Below are 15264 nucleotides of genomic sequence, written 5' to 3' on the forward strand. Positions count from 1 at the left end.
AATAACCCGTGCTTGTCATGGTCATGCAAAATCCATGCAGACAAATAGCTCCCTAATAAGCTTACTAACTCCATACATACTGTACCTGTTTGCTGTGCTTCCAGCAGGTACCTTGCAGCCTGTGAACCCTTTCCAGAGAGGTGCACAGTTTGGATTCCTAGAGAGCTTGATTCCTGAGCTGCTGTTCCCTGTGGTTGTACACAGTCTGCAGATGCAGCTGTCCTGATTCAGGAAGATGAAAGATTGCATTGAAAGAAAACATACCAAGGATGTTAAAAGTTACTTATCTTGAGCCTTTTTAAGAAATGCAGAAAATGTCCTTAGAACCAGGCTGCCTTTAAGAGTAACAGACCTTTATAACACTGTGCAGTTGTGAACGAATAATTACATTATAGAGTCAGTGTTTAGAAAAAGTTGTTTTCCTTAGGACATCAGTGGCTTCTGTCTAAAAGAGGGAAGTACTACAGCAGAGTGCCTCTGCACAGAGGGGAAGAGAACCGATACTACACTTTTCATAGTAACTAGACAAATTTTGCCTATGCTAACTATTATAAGAAAAGGCAGGGAGGAAAAGTAAACATACACCAGAAAAGGAAATACTCCAGAAACACAAGATGTCTGAATGAAAAATAAGTGTATACAAAACACTGGAAGCTCCACCCCAGCTGCTGACTTGTTAAGGAGGGGGCAGGGGAGCAAAGATGACTGCAACAGTGGAAGATTTTTGTCTGCTCCAGGCGGAGGTTGCTGTAGTCTGTGTGTTGCATCTGGAGGACTAATTGTAAGCACATTTGTAACACAGTTATGAATCATTAACATGTGGGCATACAGAAAGAGAAATAGTCTTAAGTCATATGAGTAAATAAAGCAAGGAATGAATTGACTAAGCATACAAAGGGCAACACATCCGTCTAGGAAATACACTCCTGTAGCACAAATGCTTAAACACTTCAAAATTCTGAAGAAACAAAGGAAACTGGGAAGTTAGCGCACAATTTCTTCTCCATTTGCTCAGTTACATCTCCTAATTCAAGTATTCACTCATTCTCCTCCCTACTAAATCCACTTTCCCTGCCCCCACCAGCCTCTCCATACTCCACAAAGTGAAGAGGGTCCTCAGTGTGTCCTAGATCCAGGCTTGTTCCCAGAGATCTGTATGACTGAGGTATAGATTTCTGAAGGGAAAGCACATTTCGTACGTTAGGACAGGCCGTTTTCAGGACTGCTGTCTTGTGCACAATATATGGCAATTGACTGTCAGTATTGCTCCAGAATCCCCTGGTCAGAGTGCCATGAACTATTTCCAGTGATTTAAAGTCTTCTGACAGCACAAGGAAAGCTATGTAATCACCATCTTCAGCATCACTAGGGTTTCATTTCTGCTCTAAGCAGAGTTCATCCAGCCCTGAAGGTTAGAACCATGATGCCCTTTCACCACAGATCAATAGGGATCACAATATACCTGACTGACAGCAAAGGCAAACTTTGAATTTGCAACAATTCCAATAAAGGTCATTGACATCCTGGCTGTTGAAGCCTGGTTCCCATTCTGAGACCTGCCAGAGTAAATCTAAGGGTGTGAATGAAAGAAGTATTTGAGCCGTACGCTCACTACAGGCTGAATTCAGTAGGTAATGGATAAGGGCTATACTTGTATTGACCGACTTGTTAACTCTGTGGGTTTGCTTGCATTCCAGATTGTCTGCTGTTAATGAGGAGTGTCTGAATTTTACGAAGCCTCTTTTGTTCAAGAAGAGTACTTCTAGTGAGTGATAGGTAAGTGCATGAGTATGGACAAAATTCCATTTTAAACCAGTTTGTTTGAACTCTAGTATTAGTTTTGGAGCTTCTGTATTTACTTTTTACCTAAAGTAAGTATCTGGAAAATACATGCTTGAAATCGGGACTATGTAATGTTCTTTTTTTCTTTAAAATCCTTCAGCATGGTGACATAACAAAGATTAGAATTCTAATGTCTTCAAATGTCAGATCTTGAGTAGCAAAAATTGTTAGCTAACTTTATTTACACTTGTTCTTTGCTTTATATATTAGTATACATATATATATGTATATATATGTGTATATATATACATATATTTATGTATATATATGTACACATATATATTAGTATACATATACATTAGTATACATATATACATATACAGGGCGACGAAGATGGTGAAGGGCCTAGAGGGGAAGACGTATGAGGAGCGGCTGAGGGCACTGGGCCTGTTCAGCCTGGAGAAGAGGAGGCTGAGGGGGGACCTCATCGCGGTCTACAACTTCCTCGCGAAGGGGAGTGGAGAGGCAGGTGGCCTATTCTCTGTAAACACCAGTGATAGGACCCGCGGGAATGGCGTTAAGCTGAGGCAGGGGAAGTTTAGGCTGGACATCAGGAAGAGGTTCTTCACCGAGAGGGTGGTCGCACACTGGAACAGGCTCCCCAGGGACGTAGTTACTGCACCAAGCCTGTCTGAATTTAAGAAGCGATTGGACTGTGCACTTAGTCACATGCTCTAAACTTTGGGCAGACCTCTGCGGTGCCAGGAGTTGGACTTGATGATCCTTATGGGTCCCTTCCAACTCGGAATATTCTATGGTTCTATGATTCTAGTAAGAAATTACAGGCTACATTCTGCAAATATGAAGCATCCATTAAATTTTTAAGGTTTTCAGAAGGGCAGTGTGCTAATTCTAAAGCATGAAAGATGTAAGATAGATATTAAAGGTAGGATCCCTTAGTCTTGTGTACCGCTCCCTTGAAATATGTTGACATGCTCTCACTGGTACTGGTTAGGCACACACATGGAGAACTTTGCATAGTTGTTCTCCTTTCTCCATTTCAGTTATGATTTTAACTTAATGGTGGGCCTTTTCCGACTGTCCCTAACTTGTCTCTGTTAAGAACATCATCAGTTATGCTCCTGCTCTTCCAGTAACTTGCTCATAGTGCTCAGCTGCTGCATTGATAGTATTTATAAAACCCTTTGTAATCTAATTGTCAGAAAGGCATTTGGCTCTCATCAGTTTCTCAGGACTTCACAGAAGTACAATTGGTTTGGCTCTGAAGTTTTTGTTTGTTTGTTTGTTTGCTGCACTGTTTAAGTCCTTTGGGAAAGATGTGTTTTGTACAATGGGACAAGTGCTAGGGTGGTAATTTTGGGACATATATGTGAAACGACAGCAATCAGAACTTATATGAATGTTCTTTCTAAGAGCAGTTGCATACACTTACTCATTTGGAAGAAAAGAAGTTAAATTCATTGTGAACTGCAGAAAAATCTTGGGAAAAATTTTTGTTTAAATCTGTAGTCATCTTAACATGTTGATCTATATTTCAAATAGGCTCTGTGTGTCAGTAGTTTTCAAAATTCATTTATGTGAATTACTTAAAAATTAAAAAAGATTACTGGGTTGCAGAGACATGTGGCAAATATCTGTATGTTGTCAGCATTTGCACTTTTTGGGATCTTGGATATAGATCACTATATTCACATCCAAGTTGTTGCAACGTGACAGAAAATTAATAAAAGCTGTTCTTTAGAAAAATAAACATTTGACCAATTCACATTCCAGCAGTCAATTTGCTTTGGGTTTTGTTCTTTAATGTCTTTTATTTCCTGTCTCACTTGTTATTTTATGCATAGAAATACTGCTGATGGTTCCAAAAGTAAAGGCAGTATTTGTTTTGTATCCTCCTCCCTTTTAATGTGTCCTGCTGTTTTTGCAAGGTGATTTATAGCTCTGAATGTAGCAAATGCTGAAAATTTGCTAAAATAAGGTTGACAGGTCTGGTGTGTGGGCAGGTGGATTCTAGGTCAACTGTGCCTTCTCATTATTAGAACATATGTTTAAATGTGTATTTGCTGCCAGTGAATAAAATCTTTCTCTGCTTATAAGGGCCTTTGCAACCCAACACTTTGAAAGTGCATTATAAACAAAATTAGTCTTTAAGCTGAATCTACTTTGCTGAAACATTAAAATCAAAGGTAGGGTTCAAGAGTCGTCTTACGTTTATTTGTGTTGCAGGTGAGAGTAGATTAATTTTTCATGTGTTTTGTTCTGGAAAAGTCATTTGCAAGTCCAGGCCAACTCTGTCCTTCTGCTCCCCTTCTTTTGTCATGCCAAATGAAAAGTTTGAGGATGTTTTTCTATCTGACATTTAAGAGATTTCTTTTCCCTTCATGTTCTCATTGAATGTTTCTAGCCCAGAGTCCCGTCTCAAAACATCTCATTCCAGATGTTGTTTTGAAATAAGGGTAACCATGGCATCTGTGAAAAACTAAAAAACTTTTGTGCACTCTTAACATAGGACACAGTAGTTAGATTATCTGAAATGAAGTAAAGTGTTATACAAGGCTAGTTCAAGTAAGGTCTTTGACTCAGTTAACTAACCATGTGACAATGAGCTGATTGACTGTTGTTTAAAAAAGGCCAAAAAAATAAAAAATAAAACAAAAAGTCTTACAACAGTACAATAGTGAATTTAAATATTTGGCTTTTCTGGCCTTCTGACTGTGAAATGGCTGGGATTTCCAAGTGGAAGTTTAAGAGAATACAGCCTTTGGGGATTTTCTTCAAGAACCATTTTTTTCTGCATAATTTCTAACAAAGTTCCAGCTTATATCTGGCACAAACTGACATGACTCCACTGATTCTGACACCCCAGCCGATGCCTTGGTCCTTCCAAAATATTTATAGTAGATGTAATTCATTTTCCCAGCAGCATATTCCCTTTGCAATTAAAAAAATGGTAGAAGCCAGAATGCCTTTAGATGATGCAAGAATCAGGGCATGGGATTTGGGTTCTGCCCTCCGTAGACAATCAGAATATTAGATGTTACAGACAGACCTTTCCACCCTTCGTTGGTATGTTTTTCTGGGAGCCTGTGCAATGGCCCATGTTTTGCAGCATGCACTATCTTAATAAAACAGCTTCTTTCCCAACTTGCTCTGGGCATAGCATGGTCCTGATGTCACAAAACAGGAAGACTGGGAAGACAGAGCAAATAGAAAAAGGGAGGAGAAAACATAAATGTCTAAATAAATACAATCTCCCTTACTTGCTTTGTTTTTCCATCCTTGCCATAGGCTCATGTTCAAGACATTACAGTCTGTTGCCATAACACTTGTCCTGGTACCAAGCAGCCAACTAACTGGCTTTTGCACAAAGGCGAGTTAATAAAAATAATTCTTGTGACGACCGAGAGAGAAAATGACCTTTTGCTTTTTTCCTTCTTCAAGCAGACGGTCAGGGACCAAGGGGAGCAACGACAGAGAAGTTTCTAGAACCAAGAGGAATCATTCAGTCAGATCAGTTTGGATCTAATGTTTGTGTAAAGAGCCATCCCTTCCATGTTACAGTTTATTCTAAATGTTTTTTCACCCCTACCATCATCCTCTGTGGCTCGTACCTCAGTGCTTCCCAGACTGTCCACAGTGCAGGGAGGAGAGCCCACTGACTGTAATGGAATGCTTCTGGGAGCGTCTCTCATACCCAGCATAGACTGCTCTTCTCTGAAGAACAAGTCGATATTGTCTGCTCCTGTCCATCCTTCCTACAACTGACAAAGCCTCAGAGTTTGTAATGACATGAGCAGGCAAGGCTGTCTTCAAAAGTGTTTGCTTTGTCAGTTCATCAGGTATCAGATAATTTCTTTTTCTTTTTTTTTTTTTTTTCCCTTTTCAGGCCAACTGAAACTGCTGAGTTTGTGAGAAGCAAGCTATAAAGGAGATCTGCTTATTTATAAATTGACAAGCTGGTTTTCCAGCTCTGTCAGTGCCAGAGTAAGTACGCCTCACTTTAGAAGCTAAGTGGTTCAGGAGCTGGCTGAATGGATGATGCCTGGGTAATGCCAGGTGCTGTAGGCACAATGAGAAAGAGTCAATATGAGCGAATCTTGGAACACAGAAACCAAATGAATTAAAAGACTGTTCTCATCATCGTTAGCAGTACATTTAGAGAAGGGGGGAAAAATCATTGTTATTTAGAATATATAATGAAAGTAGAGGAGATGCATTGAAGAGGATAAGAGAGAGTAATGGATCAGACTGAGATATTCTTTCCCAGGTACAAATTTACAGCGTGTGAGTTATGTGCTATAAGATTTTGATCCAGCTTTTCTTTGCCTGGGTGTGCATGGTTATGTGTTATTTGCTTTTATTGCTTTCCTGTACAATCGGTCAGACAGAAAGAAAGAAATTGTTGGGAAGTCTATGAATTAATGGCCCTTAGGTATGTCATCTATACTTGCCTTTCTGCTGAGCAACATGTAGGTGAATAAAGCTGCTGTTGCAATGCACAAAATGCACTGGGGAGGCAGAGAAGGAAAAAAAAGGAAGAATGTGGTATTTGATAGGATGCCTGGAATAGTTAACTAATGCACTTTGCTGTAAGTCTGATTCCTTCACTGCTCCTGGCTGTTGCTTTTTCCTCCTCTTGCTTCACTTGCTTTGAAGTATTTTATAGTCAAGTATACATTTTCTGTTTCCTCTTTTCCTGTCTTCATAATTCTTTATTTTCCCTTCTCCATTTCCCTTTTCCCAGATTGTCTCCTGTCTTCTCCGTTCTCTGCATGTCATAACAGCTTTTCTGTGGCAAAAAAAAAAGTGACTGGAAGGTAGGACTTCAGCAGGAGAATGACATATGTATGGCAACAGTGTAGGCTAAAGTCATGGAAGGGCATAACCACTAAGATTTGGTACACAAGGCCCTATGCAAAATATAATGGCCATGTTTTGTCAGGATTTGAATGTCCAAATGTCTCAGGTAACTGCATAGTTTACATGGATGTAGCACTCACTGAAGTTTTTGCCTTGAATGTAATGAACCACTGAATAGATGTTGATAGGCTCCTACTTAAGTCTTGTTTCAACCTTCTTCCCTTCCACCAATGAGGTTATAACCTCACTATGGATGACGTGTCAATGACAACAGTTAAAGTTGTCTGTCCTTTACACGGTGACTGTGCCACCATGCCATATACTTTTGGAAGGAAGTTGCTTAGAAGATGCAATTATAAACTGAACCCCTGTCTTCTAGTCATAGAATCATAGAATATCCCGAGATGGAAGGGACCCATACGGATCATCAAGTCCAACTCCTGGCACCGCAGAGGTCTACCCAAAAGTTTAGAGCATGTGACTAAGTGCACAGTCCAATCGCTTCTTAAATTCAGACAGGCTTGGTGCAGTGATTACGTCCCTGGGGAGCCTGTTCCAGTGTGCGACCAGCCTCTCGGTGAAGAACCTCTTCCTGATGTCCAGCCTAAACTTCCCCTGTCTCAGCTTAACATCGTTCCGGCGGGTCCTATCACTGGTGTTTACAGAGAATAGGTCACCTGCCTCTCCACTCCCCCTTGCAAGGAAGCTGTAGACCGCGATGAGGTCCCCCCTCAGCCTCCTCTTCTCCAGGCTGAACAGGCCCAGTGCCCTCAGCCGCTCCTCGTACGTCTTCCCCTCTAGGCCCTTCACCATCGTCGTCGCCCTGTACTGCCACACATCATCACAATTAAAATGGTAGTCAGTGTCACAACTTTTAGCAGCATAAACGTTGGCTATGAATGCTGTGGTTAAAAACAAAAATGTGTGTTAGTACAAGTCAGTGCTAGCACTGTGCTGTGGGGCCAGATGGTGGAGGAACAGTGACATCACTTTGCAGTCCCATCCCGATCAGTGCAGTATGGTTTCTGTAACAGTGAATCCCATGCGATTGAGAGGGTATGGATTGGAGAGATACTTAAGTTTTTGAGCAGTAGAGAAGAACTAGTATCGGGAAGACTGATGCTCCAGGTTCCCCCTTAGCTCCGCAGAAGAGAGTCTCAAGGAGCAGTAAATCATGCTGCACTTTTAAACATTCTTCTCTACTTCCAGTGTGACAGAAAAAATTAAGTTATTCAGTTCTGTGGGAGTTATTAGCACCTTCAGAGTCATGCTTAAGGCTGCAGGCACTGGAAAGCAAAAGAATAATGGAATAATCTCAGCAACACCACAGAAAGAATGGAATCAATTTTCCTGAAAAAAGACAAGGACCCTTTAGCTCTGAGTCACACATCATGAATTTCTGAAGTGTCACATGGGCTGAAGAGAGTGTGGTACATTAGAACTTGAAAAATAGTTGTTGACTCCTTTCTTAAACAGAGAGGTTTTAAGCTTAAGTTAACACACATGGTATAGAAAGATTGTTATGCCAGGCTTATGCCATATGGAAAAAAAAGATCACTGCTTTCATAATATAGGGCAAAGCCTCAGGAGCAGTGGTACAGGGTAAGGTCAGCGTAGGAGTTATCGTATTTAGCATGCTGAGATAAGACTTTAGAGTTGCTGATCCATGACTCTGAAAGGTAGGAATATTAGCAAGTGGCACCTGAAGAAGTTTATATTGCTATGAGAGCTCTGGAGAAAGAATTTACTGTGCCTTTTGTCTATAGTGGCAGTAAGCAACTCAAATGCTGCCAGAAAGGCCTGGGTTACTGACTGATTTATGTCACCCTCCATCCAGGCTCCTGACCCACCCTATTCAGTGACACTAACATTCCAACCTAAGAGAGGATTTATACCCTCAGCAGTTGTATTTTACCTGTGCAACAGCATTAGTTATGAGACTTACTCTGTTCCCCAGATCCCTATTTGAGCTGCTTCCCAGCTATAAAAGCAAATGATCTACACTTAGAGTCTGCAATAAGATATTGAGTAGTTTCACAAGCATATGGATCATGACAGTTATTGGAGCCTGGCATATTTTGGAGGTATGCAAGCAATCAGACTGCAGCAGCTGACACACACCTAAGAAAGTGTTTCAGGCTGTAATAAAAGAGAAAAGGGGAGAATCCACAGAGGCCAGCTCCTTTACTCACACATAGAAATCAGCAGAGTGCATGCAAACTGTTTCCAAATGGGAGGAGGCGGTACGGTTTTGCAGGTGACTGAGTGTATTTTGGGACTTTGGTCAGTTCCACCTATTTATGTTCTCTGTCAGAATGCAATAGGAAGTTAGCTTGTTTTTGTCCTCATTCTGTGGTTTTGCCAAGGGGCTAAAATACGTCCTCACCTGAATTCTGTCCTGCTGCAGTCTTTGTAATATTGGACTGTGTGCTGTGATCATCAGAAAGAAACTCAAGAAGTAAGGGGAGATTCAGATTTTCAGTGCCACTCTGTCTTTAGATGTAGAGGTCTGATTTTAGTCAATTTTTACAGAAGGTAAGTACAATAGAATATGTAAGAGAAATATTATAGATGAAAGAAACTTTTTTTTTCCCACATAAGCCACTATTTGCATAGGTAAAAAGCATAAAATACTGGGTATTAGAATGATATTAGGTGCTGGGAGGACACAGACTATTAAAAATCATATCATAGTTGCAGTGACGTCCCCCTTCCCCTTCACACCAACAGGTAGAGAGAAAGTGAACAAATAGGATATGTCACAGAGAAGCAACTTTCTAAAGGCATCTGAAATACATTGCCTAGACTGAAAAATGGTTTGGATGTTAAAATAGTTGCTTCTTGATTAAAGAAAAATGGAACATTTACATCTCTAAAAAGATGTAAATATTTTTCCTTAGAAAGTGACCTCTTTGGTTTAGAGCCACCACTACCTCCTTCCTGAATCAGATGGAATCTGCCTGCTGAATCTCCTGCGTCTTTAACAGTGTTAATATAATTTATGCTCACATTCATTTTCCTATAGCGACAGTTTTGTATTTTGAGCTGAGTACATATTGCAAGTAGGAAGCATCAGCTGTGCTAGTATGAATACACTGAGGAGTGACCAATCAGTCACTGATTTCAGTAGAACGTTAATCAGCAGAGTGTAACAGCACAGCTGGGAAGCTAATACATTTTCATGCAGTTTATACAGAGCAGGAACACTGCAAGCTCATAAGCTCTGAAAAAGACAGACGGAATCCTGTGTTCCTGAGAAATATGAATTAACTCATTTAGGAATGACTGCAATAGGAAACGTTACAATATAACACGCTGTTGCCTACCTTGATGAGTAACTTTCTTCTCATGTTGTTGCAGTTCTCATTTGCTGCAGCCTTGGACTGGACTATGCTGGTGATGACACGTGGAGGATCAGGTGGGCTGTCTTCTGTCTCTGTTGTGCATTGCAGTTGTGTTCTAGGGCAGCAGTCAAAATCCTCTTGACCCCAGCTAGTAGAGATCTCAAAGGGATCAGGGCATTTCTCATCAGGACTTGACCCATCATCACTGTTTTTGGCATTGCACAATATAAGTGATCTTGAAATGGAGCGAAACTTTCTTGACTTCCTGTTCCCAGCATTGCTCTTTCGATCCATCTTCAGAGAGCTGGTGGTGCTGCTCTTTTTCCTATCGTTCTCCCACTTATGTGGCATGATACCTTCAATAACTTTCTCAGCTTCTCTGGTGCTAAATATCCTCCAGGAAAGGAAATATAAAAAGTAAGTTGTAATATACCCCTACTTAATAACCTACACTACTGAAAAGCCCTAATGAATAAATTGAATCAACAGAGCCTTTCAGTCTGCTAACAGCCACGTGATATCTCATGACTTGCTAATTCTGTTTCTGTGCAGTGCTCTACTAAATTCTCCTTCACCTTTTCATTCTCTTCCCATGCTCCCCAAGCACAATGGAGTGCTTTTAATAAATGTTTTTGATGCTTCCATTGTGCTACTGCTTTTTGGCTTCTGCTGAATTTGCATGTTGAAATCCTAAATTGAAAAGGAAGATACTTTAAAAGCATTATTCTGTCCTGCTAACATTACTTGAAAAGAGGAAGCTCCTTCTGAAGTTTGATTCATGAAACCACTATAATTCAAAGATTAATCAAATTGTCACGGTTAAGTTCTCTGCCTGGCACATCTGATTTGTAAGTGGTTTAGCAAAAGTAAGATCTTAGCCGTGAGAGAGTAAGGAATGTCAGGCTGCTATAAAGCTCCTACCTTCACAGACCAGAACTCACTTAAGACTTTGCATTTAACAGTAAGAGATCCAGTGAAGCACTTTAGATATGAATATCTGATTAAGGATTGAACTTTATAAAGGATTACAGCTCCAATACATCAATCAAAAAGTGTCCCATTACAGAAATTGTTTGCTTCAGTGTATGATACAGCATACCAAATTAAGAGAAAATGGAAGAAATGCTATACAATCAAAATGTGACAAGTTGGAGCTTTTGTAAAATGAAAAAAACGTAATGAGCATGTTAAGATAGCAAAGGGGAGTTTTGTTAAAGCTGTTTCCTTTTTCTCTCAGAAATTTTGTAGAACTATTTTGCTAGGAATTTATTGGTGTTAGAAAAAAATCAACGTGAGGAAGTCTAAATGAATTGCTTTGGCTTGCTTAATTTAGATTATCATATTTATCACAAAAGACATTCTCAAGTATACCACTGAGAGAAAACGGTTGTACAGTGTGCTACAAACTGTCCGGTTTGGGTTCGATGCAGAATTAGGTGGGCACATATGCACTTTTTGCCCAAAATGGTGATACGGAAATAGGAGAAGGCAGATTTTCTAAAGGCTCCTTACAGCCCTGACAAGAAACATAGGCCTGCAAATTCTAGCCAAACCAGACCCATATTTATAAATAAACACAAGACAGCCTATAATAAATCCTAAGGATTATATTTTTTGCTTTTTTCATCTCATACAAATAACCAGGAAAAAAAAAAAGGAAAAAAAAAAAGGAAAAAAGATGGTAAGCACTATGTGGTTGGCTGCCTGTTTAAAGGAGCGATATGGCATTCCTGGAGAAGTACACAATCCAGTGTGAATCTGAATTTGGATTTATAAAAGGAAAACCTTGGAAATAGCTCTTCCAGGAGGAGAAAAGAGGTCCCTTTTTCTCCCAGGGAGTGCACTCCTTTCTGGTGTTTTTGATAGGTAATGCTCCTGCAACCCTCATTTATAACTTACTTCTGTCATACCAGTCATAACATTGATCTGCTGCCTGATCTCTCTCTTCCAAAATAAAATCCCCAACACTTCAGAAACTCCTCAGGATTCCCAGAAAGACATGGTGCCATGGCAAAGTTGAAATTTTAAAGTTTCTGGAGAACATGTCAAGTTGAACAAAACCATTATTTTCTGACTCTCTCCTGTGTGTCTTTGGGAGCCTCCCTGCTGATGTGGAAAAATCTGACCCCACTTTACAGGAATATTGGTACCAAAGTTACTGGGCTCCCAGCCTTCCCCACACTGTCATGAAGAAATCTTTCAGGGTCAAACTAAGCGTATTTTCTTTAGTGCACTGAATGTTCTTTTTTCTTTTTTTCAGAATTCCCCCTCTTCTTATGAAGACTTGCAACCATGGCTGAATGCAGCCACAAGTATGGATGGAGGACAACCCAACAGCACAGCCACGCTCCCTTCCTGTGATGTACAGCTCACACTGAAATAAAGGACATCTGAGCTTGTATGTAAGGATACAGAGGGGATGGGGAAGGGGTTGACATGGAATTCAGCTTTAACAGATGGACTTTGTGGTTGACTTGTGATCTTATTTCGCTGGGGTTAATCTCCCTTCCTACACTATTGAGAGAAGCTACTTCTCAGAACTTATTTTGAAGTACAGAGATGAAAAGTGAATTGAATTAATGAATTAAATTGAACAATGAATTAAATTAGAACAATAATTTTGAGAACTGCAATAAGTAATTGTTGATGTAATTCAGCATCATGTTAGCAATTTTTGTATGCTTTTTCACTGATTACATTAGTTAAAAGATGACTGATACTACTAATATATAAAGACTTTCAAGGCTTGGTGATTTTTTTTTATTTTTTATTAAAAAAAAAGAAAAAAGAACCCTTTTTAGTGTTTTGCTTAGCACAAAACTTTAGTATACCATAATAGGTATGAACTTAGTTTCAATTTTGGGGTTGGGAAATCTCCGTTAGAGTCACTAGTATATTATGAATTTTATCTTGTAAAGCTTGATATTGCTTTTCCTGTATGTCTGAAGGTATTTCAGAGGAAGGAAAAAATGTAATCTGGCCCATTAGACAAGAATGTGGACTTGAAAAAGCAATAGGATGGTTAGGATGAGGGGAACTTCATGCTTTGCTGCTGATGTATTAAGGTAACTTCTTCAAGCTTCTACCTCATCACCTGGGTAGAAAGCAACAGAACTAACTTGCTGAAGGTCTGTGGATTGCGCTCACTTGAAAGTCTACAGAAGGGATTGTTGCTTCTTTTGTGATTCTGGCAATCACTATTAGATATTAGCAATAACAGTGTCAGAAATGAGCCCAAGTTGCACGTTCATACCTAAACAATCTTGCCTATGGGAGAAAATTAGGAGAAATAGAAATCCTTGAATGAAATACTATGTTGTGCAAATATTAACTGCACTCTTACTTCTGTGAAGAGAAATAATAAAAATAAAAATAAAAATCACAGCCGTTAAGCTCATGGGTAAGCAGAGGACTTAATAGCTTAGTGGTCAAAATACAGCTCTCTGGAGACTGGCAAGATAGAATAAAAGATGGGGAGAGACGTGGGAGGCCTTTCTCACTGCCTGAAGCTGCTGAGCTGAAGAACATCAGGATCAAGCACTGCCTTCAATAGTAAATGCTTCAAAAGGTGCCTCTGACTAGTGCTAAGCATCTGGGATGCAGGGAAAACAGAAGCACCTGTTGACACAGGGAAGGAAACATTGCTTCCAGTGCACTCTTCCATCCCACCCCTCTGCAATTCTCCTGAGAAATTTTACATTATACAGAGAGAATTTCTCTTTAGCTCTGCTGCATCAGTTACTTCCTCCTCCTTCTTTGAGCTTTATTAGCTCAAAGACCAAATTTAACCCTGAATGACTTACCTAGTATCTCAACACAGTGGCTGCAGTGAAAATAAGCCCATTAGACCTGAAGATTTTCAGTTAAATGCTCGCTCTTGCTCTAGGGATTAGATTACAGCCCAGGTCTTTAACTAAGGCAACATCCTTTCCAGAGCTGCTGATTCAGGGTTGCATGAGTGACAGAAATATAGGAGCCACCAAAAACATATTCTATAAGTTTTCCAATAAAAATATCCAGAAACATAATGTTACACAGAAAACAATATCACAAGTGCTGGAAAAGCTTTATGATTAATTACCATATTACAGCAAACTGAATTAAAGGTATTGTGGGCATGGACAATTACTTCAAAGTCAATTCTCCAACCCATTCATCTTTACCTCCTGTGCACTCACTGCTTGTCATTTTCTCTTGCCATTCTTATACCTTCAGCATGCCTGATGGAAGTTGTCTGTGGTTTGTAATGCAAACCAAATGTTCCGTTTCTTTTTTTTTCCCCCCCAAGCTTTATTTTTCCAGCTTTAAATCTAAAAAGTCCTAACTCAGTCTGCCTTCTGCAAACAAAGTACATGATTTGAGCTGTGCTCATTTGGTTCAAATTTTTGGTTGATATTAAACCAAGCATTTACAAGATGTAAATAATTTGGTGTAGCTCCCAGATTGAATGGGAATGCACTACTGTTAACCAGACAATAGGAAAGTTAAAGCTTCTTTACTAGCAAGAGCAAGATGAGTTTTACATTACCAAGTGCTAATAGCGTGATATCTTGCATGCCTTTTTAATCTAGATCTTGTGATCTTCATCAGATTCGTTACTGAGCAGTACTATTAGAACTGAACTGTTGCAGATGTCAAGGATTTCCAGGCAGCAGGAAGAGCAAGAGATTTGGAAATTCTCTAATAAAAGAGCAAGAAACTCTCTGAGAGTTGAATTTACAGTTAAAAAAAAAAAATCGGTAATTGTAAAATAAAAATTCAAAAGGACAAACTTACAACAGCGAGGCAGACAAACCTGACTCCTGCAGAAGGCTGTTCCTCTTCATAGGCCTGGCAAAAAAAGACAGAGTGAATAATTGAAAACACACTCTCGTGGCGTCACGTGACTTGGTTTCAGTAATTCTGCTCAGTACATTGGAACGGAGCTATTGTTTCCTAATTGAAGAAAATGTCAGCAAGGATAGATAAACAAAAGCAATGGGATGCTGTATTGGGGGAAACTTTCCAGCAAACTTCCAGTTACCCAAAGGCGCTACGCCATTTAAGGGGTTTGTGTAATTTGTTTTTATGCGTCGCTCTCTGGTCCTAGGATTGATGGGGTTCAAACATGTTGAACCTACAGGGAAGCATGGGGGAATCTATATTAATCAAGGGCAGGATTTGCTGCTGGGGACTGAGATGGCAAGCATGTTTTACACAATTTTTTTCAGATATTTTAAAGATTAAGCTAGTAACAATTTCATAGGCAGCTTCTGCT

At 39.8% G+C, this 15264-nt stretch overlaps 1 protein-coding gene and 1 long non-coding RNA gene across 9 annotated transcripts in view; one reads left to right on the forward strand and one right to left on the reverse strand.

Annotated features, from left to right (window-relative positions):
* Positions 1-15264, reverse strand: part of IL16 (interleukin 16) — a 47805-nt gene that overhangs the window by 23311 nt on the left and 9230 nt on the right. For 2 of the 7 annotated variants that reach the window (XM_080607189.1, XM_080607188.1), the window contains exons 2-4: positions 14536-14837; positions 9990-10401; positions 86-222 (exon numbers count right to left, since the gene is read on the reverse strand). In XM_080607189.1, coding sequence (XP_080463315.1) covers positions 86-222; positions 9990-10401; positions 14536-14594 — 608 coding nt within the window. In that variant the 5' untranslated portion in view covers positions 14595-14837. The remainder of the gene's footprint in view (positions 1-85; positions 223-9989; positions 10402-14535; positions 14838-15264) is intronic. The other 5 variants (XM_080607194.1, XM_080607193.1, XM_080607192.1 and 2 more) reach the window with 5 other exon arrangements.
* Positions 1-15264, forward strand: part of LOC308200831 — a 47688-nt gene that overhangs the window by 12151 nt on the left and 20273 nt on the right. The window contains exons 4-7 of one of the 2 annotated variants that reach the window (XR_013955842.1): positions 1698-1776; positions 5690-5787; positions 10024-10081; positions 12268-12405. This is a non-coding gene — a long non-coding RNA (uncharacterized lncRNA). The remainder of the gene's footprint in view (positions 1-1697; positions 1777-5689; positions 5788-10023; positions 10082-12267; positions 12406-15264) is intronic. The other variant, XR_013955843.1, reaches the window with a different exon arrangement.

Source organism: Anser brachyrhynchus, assembly GCF_964034855.1.
Source record: "Anser brachyrhynchus genome assembly, chromosome: 11".
Classification (NCBI taxonomy): Eukaryota; Metazoa; Chordata; class Aves; order Anseriformes; family Anatidae; genus Anser; species Anser brachyrhynchus.